This window comes from Colobus angolensis, unplaced genomic scaffold (genome assembly GCF_000951035.1).
Source record: "Colobus angolensis palliatus isolate OR3802 unplaced genomic scaffold, Cang.pa_1.0 Scaffold199, whole genome shotgun sequence".
In the NCBI taxonomy this organism is placed as follows: Eukaryota; Metazoa; Chordata; class Mammalia; order Primates; family Cercopithecidae; genus Colobus; species Colobus angolensis.
Genome location: NW_012115143.1, coordinates 1520265 through 1531328, shown reverse-complemented (window position 1 = coordinate 1531328; position 11064 = coordinate 1520265). Strand labels below are relative to the sequence as shown.

General features: G+C 42.0%; 1 protein-coding gene across 4 annotated transcripts in view; it reads left to right on the top strand.

Annotated features, from left to right (window-relative positions):
* Nucleotides 1-11064, top strand: part of TP53BP1 (tumor protein p53 binding protein 1) — a 111605-nt gene that overhangs the window by 19719 nt on the left and 80822 nt on the right. For all 4 annotated transcript variants that reach the window (XM_011941144.1, XM_011941143.1, XM_011941142.1 and 1 more), the window contains exons 2-4: nucleotides 304-488; nucleotides 676-769; nucleotides 1018-1102. In XM_011941144.1, the coding sequence (XP_011796534.1) occupies nucleotides 312-488; nucleotides 676-769; nucleotides 1018-1102 (356 nt within the window). In that variant the 5' untranslated portion in view covers nucleotides 304-311. The remainder of the gene's footprint in view (nucleotides 1-303; nucleotides 489-675; nucleotides 770-1017; nucleotides 1103-11064) is intronic.

The window sequence follows — 11064 nt, the reverse complement described above, 5'->3', positions numbered from 1 at the left end:
GGGGGTGGAAAAAGGGGCGGGGAGAGAAGAGGTTAGGAAGGAGGGGAAAGGGTGTCTACGAGAAGGTGATGAAAAAGAGAGAGGGAGGAATAGGAAGGCTTATTGTAAATAACGAGGAACGGGGGCTTGGTAAGCATGATAGGAAAGTGCTTGCAGCAATTATAAATATAATATTCTAATTGTCGGATTCCTGAACTGGTCTCGTTTCCCAGCTCTTGTACTTCCGCCCCATTATTTAGGTTTAGACTGCGTGAGCAAGGCTAGTAGGTTACACGGAACTGATCTTTTGTTATTCCATTCCAGGGGAGCAGATGGACCCTACTGGAAGTCAGTTGGATTCAGATTTCTCTCAGCAAGATACTCCTTGCCTGATAATTGAAGATTCTCAGCCTGAAAGCCAGGTTCTAGAAGATGATTCTGGTTCTCACTTCAGTATGCTATCTCGACACCTTCCTAATCTTCAGACGCACAAAGAAAATCCTGTATTGGTGAGTGATACCTTGTTTGAAAATGATTGAGCAGATTTTTTTAAAAAAACCAAAAACAACCAGCAAACGTAAGTATTTAGAAGATCATTATCTTCTCAATAAAGTTGATTGGAAAAATTGTTCACAGTAGGTTTCATTTTGAACTATTTCATATATAATGGGGATATTTTGTATGTGTATTTTCTAGGATGTTGTGTCCAATCCTGAACAAACAGCTGGAGAAGAACGAGGAGACAGTAATAGTGGGTTCAATGAACATTTGAAAGAAAACAAGGTTTCAGGTGAGATGTTTAAAGCTATCGGTCCCCTTTGCATTTTTTGGGTGCTCTTGTTGGAGCTGGGTGAATTTAAACTTTATGTGGTTGTGCCGAATGTATGTAAGGAAGCCTACTGGGGTATCTGCATAGTAGTCACTCAAAAGTTGATGTGCTAGTGTCACTGATTAGATTGGTTTTGTCTGTATTCCTGATTATGTATTAAAGTTTGGTGGTAAATGTCTTTTGTGCTGATATCCAGTAACTTTTTTCAGACCCTGTGGATTCTTCTAACTTGGACACATGTGGTTCCATCAGTCAGGTCATTGAGCAGTTACCTCAGCCAAACAGGACAAGCAGGTATACAGTGTTTGAAGGGGTTTATTTAAATGTATTATCGAATTTATTCTTTTATCTGTACCTGTTGCCTCATCCCAAGGATAAAATCTTTTTCTTGTGGATTAGGAAGTGGGACTTGAGGGTTGTATTAGACAGTATTGTATTAGTACTGATAGCTGGAAACTCTTTCGTGACGGTAATAACAATTTTTATACCTACATTATTCAAATCATGATCTGTCTTGTGCATGTGAAACAAAATAAGCATTCCTCCTAGTAGAAAAAAAATTACTGAAAAGTATTTAGGGGCCAGGCACGCTGGCTCATGCCTGTAATCCCAGCCCTTCGAGAGGCCAAGGCCAATGGATCACTTGAGGTCAGGAGTTTGAGACCAGCCTGGCCAACATGGTGAAACCCCATCTCTACTAAAAACACAAAAATTAGCTGGGCCTGGTGGCGCATGCTTGTAATCCCAGCTATTCAGGAGGCTGAGGCAGGAGAATCGCTTGAACTCGGGAGGTGGAGGTTGCAGTAAGCTGAGATTGTGCCACTGTACTTCAGCCTGAGTGACAGAGCGAGACTGTGTCTCAGAAAAAAAAAAAAAAATTTAGGAGTATTATCAGAACTATCAGGCATGTTTTCCATCTGTCAACTGAAGTAACCCACCAGTTTTAGATCTAGAATGTTTAATTCATACCCTAAACAGGATTCAATTTTTACCGTGTCTTATGCATGTCTTTATAGTATCTATTTTTTGAGTTCATCCTCTGTGTTAGGTCCTGTATTGGACATTTGGCATATAGTATAATGTTATTTAATCCTATTCTTAAAGCAGCTGTACAATGAAGACATTGTTATTACTTCCTTCTTATAGAGGGGAAAATTGATGGGCAAAGGAATTAGATAACTTGCTCTAGAGTACATTGCTAGTAAGTGACAGAGCTGGGCTTTGAACCTGGTCCTTATGACTCTAATGCCTCCTTTTTCTTTCTGACTAGTCAGTGCTTCTCAGTCTTCTGCCCCAATACTTCTAAGGTCCAAGGAGAATGTAGAGAACATCAGGAGTTTTGGGGTGGTAGAAAGGAGAGGTGGTTAGAGAGGAGAATGTTAGCTCGAGATGGTTAAAGTCTATTGTTTTTTCTTTTTTTTTTTTGAGATGGAGTCTCGCTCTGTCGCCCAGGCTGGAGTGCAGTGGCCGGATCTCAGCTCACTGCAAACTCTGCCTCCCGGGTTCACGCCATTCTCCTGCCTTAGCCTCCCGAGTAGCTGGGACTACAGGCGCCCGCCACCTCGTCCGGGTAGTTTTTTTTTTGTATTTTTTAGCAGAGATGGGGTTTCACTGTGTTAGCCAGGATGGTCTCGATCTCCTGACCTCGTGATCCGCCCGTCTCGGCCTCCCAAAGTGCTGGGATTACAAGCTTGAGCCACCGCGCCCGGCCAAGACTATTGTTTTTTCTTAAAATGAAATGGTTTTTGGCTAGGCGCAGTGGCTCATGCCTGTAATCCCAGCACTTTAGAAGGCTCAGGCAAGAGGATCACTTGAGCCCAGGAGTTTGAGATCAGCATGGGCAGCCTAGTGAGACCTTATCTCTACAGAAGAGAAAAAAAAAAGGGCTGGGCACGGTAGCTCCCACCTGTAATCCCAGCACTTCGGAAGACTGAGGTGGGCAGATCACCCGAGGTTAGAGTTTGATACCAGTCTGGACAACATGATGAAACCCAGTGTCTATTAAAAATACAAAAATTAGCTGGGTGTGGTGGTGGGTACCTGTAATACCAGCCACTCAGGGGGCTGAGGCAGGAGAATCACTTGAACTTGGGAAGCAGAGGTTGCAGTGAGCCAAGATCGCGCCTCTGCACTCCAGCCTGGGCGACGGAGTGAGACTCTGTCTCAAAATAAAATAAAATAAAATATTTAAAAAAAATTAGCAGGGCATGGTGGTGCATGCCTGTAGCCCCACCTATTCAGGAGGCTGAGATAGAAGGATCACTTGAGCCTGGAGGATTGAGGCTGCAGTGAGCTATGATTGTGCCACTGCACTCCAGCCTGGTTGACAGAATGAGACCCTGTCTCGAAAAGCTTTTTTGGAGGTGTGTTTTATTTTACCCTCTGTGTTTGTTTGTACGTATTTTTTTTTCCTCGCAAATCAAGTAAAATAAATGCTATAGAACAACCTGCAAACCGATGGGCTCATTGTGGCCTGCAGAAGTGTTTTATTTGGCCTACATAGGTGGTAAAACGTTAATATATTTGAGATAGAATTTTTAAATGGGGAAATTTCTCATAAAGCTTAGATTTCTAGCTTCTGGCATTTCTTGTCTCTATTGGCAACAGTTGGCTGGAGTTACGAGTAGCAGTCAACCTCTGCTTATATGGAGCATTAGTGCTATGATTTGCCATAGTCACTAAATTCACTATTGTACTTGGACACTGAGGCCAGGTGTTCTTTTGTCGTTTATCATAGTGCTTGTGCTTTTGTTCTTACACCCAGCTGCTTCACTCATCTGTGTTACCTTGCTTTGATTTCTGTGGGCATTTAAGTTTATGGTACCTCTTTAGGAACACGTGCCAGGCTTATCTATGTTTTTGTGGCTCAGCATCCTGGTTTGAGCCAGTGGGGACAGGAAGTATGCACATCCCTCATTGTGAATGAAGCAGTGCTATTTTGAGAAGTTTCATGCTACTTCTTCTCATGTTAAATAAATGTGCAGGCACTGTGGCATGTGCTTTAAAGGGGCTTTTGCCATTGAGGAGCTTATAATTTAATAGGAGAGACATGTTAAATGAGTCATTACATCAATAGCTATTCCATTACCACTGTGATCATTACAAAGAGGAGAAAATATATATATATCTGAAGGATAAGGGAGCACCTCTTTGTGGAATACAATCCAAACAACAAATATGAATTTGATAGGCATAGTTGAAGGGCTTTGGAGGGCACAGTTGAAGGGCTGCAGATTTCTATGTGCAGTATGCAAGGAGGAGTTTTCCAGACAGAATGAACTGTGTGTCCATAGGCTTGAAGCTGGAAAGAATTTGGAGTTGATTCCAAAAGAATAAAATCCCTTCAAAACCCTTTTTTTTTTTTAAGATGGAGTCCCACTCTTGTTCCCCAGGCTGGAGTGCAATGGTGTGACCTTGGGTCACTGCAACCTCTGCCTCCCAGGTTCAAGCGACTCTCTTGCCTCAGCCTCCTGAGTAGCTGGGATTACAGGTGCCCACCACTACTGCTGGCTAATGTTTGTGTTTTTAGTAGAGATGGGGTTTCCCCATGTTGGCCAGGCTGGTCTTGAACTCTTGACCTCAAGTGATCCACTTGCCTCAGTCTCCCAAAGTGCTGGGATTACAGGTGTGAGCCACCTTGCCTGGCCAAATCCACCAAATTTATTCACATTTCCTGTTTTACTTGTGTGTGTGTGTGTGTGTGTGTGTGTGCGCATGTGTGTATTAAGTTTTACGTAGTTTTATCACCTGTGTAAGTTTGTATATGCACCACTACAGTCAAGATACAGTTCTAACACCACCAGGATGCCTATTGTTGCCCTTTTATAGCTACCCCTACCTCCCTCTTTTGCACCCATACCCCTGGCAACCATTAATCCATTCTTCATATGTAAAATGTCATTTCAAAATATTATGTAAAATGGGATCATACAGTCTGTAACCTTTAGTGATTGGCTTTTTTTTTTTTTTGAGGCAGAGCCTCACTCTGTTGCCTAGGTTGGAGTGCAGTGGCAAGGTCATGGTTAGTGCAGCCTCCACCTCCTGGGCTCAAGCAATCCTCCCGTCTCAGCCTCGCAAGTAGCTGAGACGACAGGCACATGCCACCACACCCAACTAATTTTTTAACTTTTTATAGAGATGGGGTTTTGCTGTATTGCCCAGGCTGGTCTCCAACGCCTGGGCTCAAGCGATCCTCCTGTCTCATCCTCCCAGAGTGCAGGGATTACAGGTATGAGCCACTATGCCCATCCCTGGGATTGGCTTTTTCAATCAGCATAACTTTTGGAGATCCATCCATGTGTTTGCATGTATCAGTAGTTGATTTTTATTGCTGAGTAGTCTTCCATGCCGTGGATGTACCACAGTTTGTTTAACCATTCGTCGATTGAAGGACATCTGGGTTTTTTTTTCTTGTTTTTGACTACTATGAAGAAGCTGTTATAAACATTTATGAACAGGTTTTTCTTTTCTTTTTTCTTTTTTTTTTTTTTTTTTGAGGTGGAGTCTTGCTCTGTCGCCCAGGCTGGAATGCAATCTCGGCTCACCGCAACGTCTACTCCCGGGTTTAAGTGATTCTTCAGCCTCAGCATCCCGAGTAGCTGGGACTACAGCTGTGCATCACCACGCCTGGCTAATTTTTGTATTTTTAGTAGAGACGGGATTTTACCATGTTGACCAGACTGGTCTTGAACTCCTGACCTCAGGTGATCTGCCTGCCTCGGCCTCCCAAAGTGCTGGGATTATAGGTGTGAGTCACTGCGCCCGGCCATATGTACAGGTTTTTCTGTGAACGTAAGTCTTCATTTCTCTAGGATAAATGCCCAGATTTGCAATTGCTGGGTCATGGTAGTTGCATGTTTGTTTTTTTAAGAAACTGCCAAACTTTTCTAGAGTGGCCGTACTGTTTTATAGTCCCACCAGCAATGTATGAGCGATCTAATTTTTTTTCATCCTCAGTGGCATTTGGTGTTTTCACTATTTTTTATTTTAGCCGTTACAAGTCTGTAGTGATACCTCATTGTTGTTTCAATTTGCATTTCCCTAATGGCTAATGATGGTGAGGATCTTTTCACGTGCTTACTTGCTGCCTGTCATTTTCTTGAGGGAAATGTCTGTTCATATTTTTTGCCCATTTTGGGCAAATTGGATTTTTTTTTACTGTTGTGTTTTGAGAGTTCTTTATGTATTCTAGATACTAGTGTTTTGTAGAATATGTATTTTGCAAATATTTTCTCCCACTCTGTCCTTTCTCTTCATAGGGTTTTTCATGGAGCAATTTTTAATTTTGGTGAGAGCTGTTAAATATTTTTAACAGAATAATATAAGTCATTTACTTTAAAAAGGGCTTATAGGCTGGGTGCAGTGGCTCAGGCCTATGATTTCAGCACTTTGGGAGGCCAAGGCAGGTAGATCACTTGAGCTCGGGAGTTTGAGACCAGTCTGGGCAATATGGTGAAATCCTGTCTTTACCAAAAATACAAAAAAATTAGCTGGGGCATGGTGGCACACATCTGTGGTTCCAGCTACTCAGGAGGCTGAGGTGGGAGGATCGCTTGAGCTTGGGAAGCAGAGGTTGCAGTGAGCCGTGATCGCACCACTGCACTCTAGCCTAGGCGGCATAGTGAGACCCTGCCTCAAAAATAAATAAATAAATAAGTATAATAAAAAGGGCTTGTAATGAAAAGCAGAGAGTCCTTCCTTACCCTTGCTCTCTTTTCACAAAGGCAACGCTCTTTAACTGTTTATGGTTTTACTTCTTTGGGAGGTTATCTTCCTACCTCTAATACTATTGTAAAACTATAAATGTGTTTTATATGTAAAGTAATACTTTTGTATTGTCGTTTCTTGCTTTATCAGATTAAGACAGTTGAGTTCTGATAATGAAAGATGGGATAACTCAGCAACACCCTCCCAATTTTTTTGTTTTGTTTTGTTTTAAGACCGAGTTTCGCTCTTGTTGCCCAGGCAGGAGTGCAATGGCATGATCTCGGCTCACCGCAACATCTGCTTCCCAGGTTCAAGCGATTCTCCTGCCTCAGCCTTCCAGGTAGCTGGGATTACAGGCATGTGCCACCATGCCCGGCTAATTTTGTATTTTTAGTAGAGATGGGGTTTCTCCATGTTGGTCAGGCAGATCTTGAACTCCTGACCTCAGGTGATCCACCCCGCTTGGCCTCCCAAAGTGCTGGGATTACAGGCGTGAGCAACCGCAGCGGCCCTCCCAATTTTTTTTTTTTGTTTTCACCTTCTCGATTTTTGATGATAAATATTTTAATTCTTCTACTGGCTCCGTTTATACCTCTAAATAATATATTTAAACCTCTGTTTTCTCTTTCCATCAACTTTAGACAGTGGAGAAAAGTTTAACTTCAATACTGTTTTTTGTCTTAATCTGGATTATTTCATCTTTTTCTGATTCATCTAATGGTTCTACAAAATTTTTTTGAGTATTTTCTGTTTTGTTTTTTGAGATGGAGTCTTGCTTTGTTGCCCAGGCTGGAGTGCAGTGGCGCTATCTCGGCTCACTGCAACCTCCACCTCCTGGGTTCAAGTGATTCTAGTCCCTCGGCCTCCCTAGTAGCTGGGATTACAGGCAAGTGCCACCATGCCTGGCTGATTTTTGTATTTTTAGTAGAGACGGGGTTTCACCATGTTGGCCAGGCTGGTCTCGAACTCCTGACCTCAAATGATCTGCCCATCTCGACCTCCCAAAGTACTTTCTATTGAGTGTTTTGTGTGTGCCAGGTGTTCTTGGATTTTGGGGGTACAAAGTGATCAGAAGAAATAAAAATCCTAGACCGTAATGTAGCTTACATTCTTATGTAGGGTATAGCAATATATGATAAATAAGTAACATATGTAGTATGTTAGATGCTGATAAGGGCTGAAGAGATCAATATAGCAGGGAAGGAGAGAGGAAGCAACAAAGGAGTTGCAAGTTTATATAGGGTGTCTAGGGAGTGCTTCATTGATAGGACATTTGATTAAAAAGCTAAGTGAGGCCAAGGCAGGAGGATCTCTTGAGCCCAGGAGTTTGAGAGCAGCCTGGACAACATAGTGAGACCCTGTCTCTACAAAAAATACAGAGTAAACCAGGCATGGTAGTGTGCGCCTGTGATCCCAGCTACATGGGAGGCTGAGGTTGGAGGATCGCTTGAGCCTGGGAGGTTGAGACTGTAGTGAACCGTGATTGCTTCACTGTACTCTAGCCTGGGTGCCAGAGTGAGACCATATCTTAAAAAAAAAAAAAGTCTAAAGTGAGTAAGTGTATTTGTTGTTACCTGGGATAAGTGTGATCCGTGCATGGAGAATGGCAAGTGCAAAGACCCTGAGGCATGAGTGTCCCTGGAATATGTGAGCAATAGCAAGGAAGTTAGTGTGGCTGTAGTGGAGTGACTAAGAGAAGTGAGAGAAGAGGTCAGAGAAGTCAAAAGGGAACCAGATTATGTAAGGCATTGTGAGGAATTTGGCTCTTATTTTTAGTGAGATAGGAGGACATTTAAGGTTTTGAGCAAGGGAATGACATGATCTGATTTAGATTTTTAACAGAATCTCTCTGGCTGCTTAATTAAGAATAGACTGAAAGGAGGACAAGGCTAGAGGCAGGAAAACCAACCAGGAAACTATTCACATAATTTAGCAAAATGTGATAGTGGCTGGACCAGGGTTGAAGCAGATGAAGAATGGTGAGATTCCGAGTATTTGAAAAGAGGATTCAAAGATAGATCAGATGTGGAGTGTGAGAGACAAGAAGGAAGTAATAATTATTCCAGGTTTGTTTTGCTTTGAGTAGCTGGGACTACAGATACATGCCACTGTGCCTGGCAGATTCCAAGTTTTTGATTTGAGCAACTAGAGTAATGGAATGACAGTTAAGATGGAGAAGACTGCAGCAGGGGAAGTTCAGTTTTAAACATGTGAAACATTGTGCTGTCTTTTCAACAGCCAGTTGGATGTGTTGAAGAGGTTATTGGACAAAGAGGCCTGGAGCTCAGGGGGAAAAGTCTAGGCTGGAGATTTAAATTGCAGACTCATAAGCAGATAGATAATATTCTAAACCATGAGTCTGGATGAGGTCATTAAGTGGGTGAATGCAGCTAGAAAAGAGGTCCTAGGTCTCACGGAGCCTGCCAGCATTTAGAGATGAGGGACATGAGGTAAAAACACCAAAAGAAACTAAGGAGAGCTCAAAGTGTGTGTGTTGTTTTGTGCTGTCGTCCTTCATTGCTTCTTTTCTACCATTTGCAATATTTGCTCTTGAACTTTCTTTCCCTGTGTTTCCCAAGGTCATTTATTTGGTCCTTCCAGTTATATAGATAATGTTCTATTTAGTTCTTGTAAAAATCTTTACTTAGTCTTCTTTCACTTGCTTGGGTTACGGTTCCCAACTTTGCAAATTTGTATTTTCACCTCTTTTATGTTTATTAAAGTTATGCCTAACGCTCTTTTTATGAAATATTAATTGCATAGAAAGTTGCAGGGAAGCGAAGATGGCATCTGTAATCCTGCCATCCAGAGGCTAATTGCTGTAAACATTTTGGCATCTTTTCTCTCTTTTTTTGTTCATTTGATTTATATGGTTGACATCAGGTGGAAAGTAAAAGTATATGTTTGCTGATGTTTTGCTTAAAAACACGAACATTTTTCCCATGACAATTAAAACTTAACATATTCCACAGATTTTTTATTTTAAAAGTTTAAGCCCACAGAAGAAATGGAAGAGTATACATTTGTTCTGTGTGTTGTACTTTTTTGGGGGGGATGAATTGTTTAAAACTATGTTGCAGACATCAGATTTCTCCTTAATGTGATGTCCCCTTAAATACTTCAGCATTCATCCCCTAAAAATAAGTACATTATTCTGTATAATCGTAGTACCATTATCACACTTAAATAATTCCGTAATATCTAATTATACGGTTCAGATTTTCCCAGTTGTCTCAAAGATGTCTGTTATCTTATTTTATTGATTGGTTGGTTGATTGGATCTAAGATCCAAATTCAGGTTCACATTTTGTATTTGATTGTTTCATGCTTTTTTTTTTTTTGGAGATAGACTCTTTCTCTGTTGCCCAGGCTGGAGTACAGTGGGGCAGTCTTGGCTTACTGCAACCTCCACCTCCTGGGTTCAAGCGATTCTCCTGCTTCAGCCTCCCAGGTAGCTGGGACTACAGGCACGTGCCACCACACTGGTTAATTTTTTTTTTTTTTTGAGATGGAGTCTCACTCTATCGCCCAGGCTGGAGTGCAGTGTCGTGATCTCGGCTCACTGCAACCTCCGATTCCTGGGTTCAAGTGATTCTCCTGCGTCAGCCTCCCCAGTAGCTGAGACTACAGGTGCGTGCCACCATGCCTGGCTAATTTTTTGTATTTTTAATAGAGACAGGGTTTCGATCTCCTGACCTTGTGATCCACCTGCCTCGGTCTCCCAAAGTGCTGGGATTACAGGCGTGAGCCACCGCGCCCAGCCTAATTTTCGTATTTTTGGTAGAGACAGGGTTGAACCATGTTGGCCATGCTGGTTTTGAACTCCTAACCCTCCATCCACTTTGGCCTCCCGAAGTGCTGGGATTACAGGGATGAGCCACTGCATCTGGCCCTGTTTCATACATTTTTAATGGTGATATAATATTTTATTAATATATTATAAATTTGATCATTTCCTTAATGCTGAACTTAATAGGTTGTTTCTTAATTACAGTAGACTTTTAGAAATAAGCTTTCAAAGGATTGTTACGTATTTCAAATTATTTCTTACAATAGAAATTATTAGAATTACTAGGTATGTGTGTTTTTAAAGGTTTGATGCATATTTCCAAATGATTCTCCAGAAAGTATTTGTTTATCTGTACTCATTAGAAGTGTATGGTGATGCTTATTTCATGTTAGTTTGAGTAACACTGAATAGTAATACAGCATTAAAAATCTGTTTTTTCTAATTTAATTAGCAACAGATGGTTTCTCTGATTTCTTTACATGTTTAAAGATACTTGGCCGGGTGCAGTGGGTCACATCTGTAATTGCAGCACTTTAGGAGGCCAAGGCAGGTGGATCACCTGAGGTCGGGAGTTCAAGACCAGCCTGACCAACGTGGTTAAACACTGTCTCTACTAAAAATACAAAATCAGCTGAGCGTGGTGGTACACTCCTGTAATCCCAGCTACTCGGGACGCTGAGGCAGGAGAATCGCTTGAACCTGGGAGGTGGAGGTTGCAGTGAGCCAAGACTGCACCATTGCTCTTCAGCCTGGGTAATAG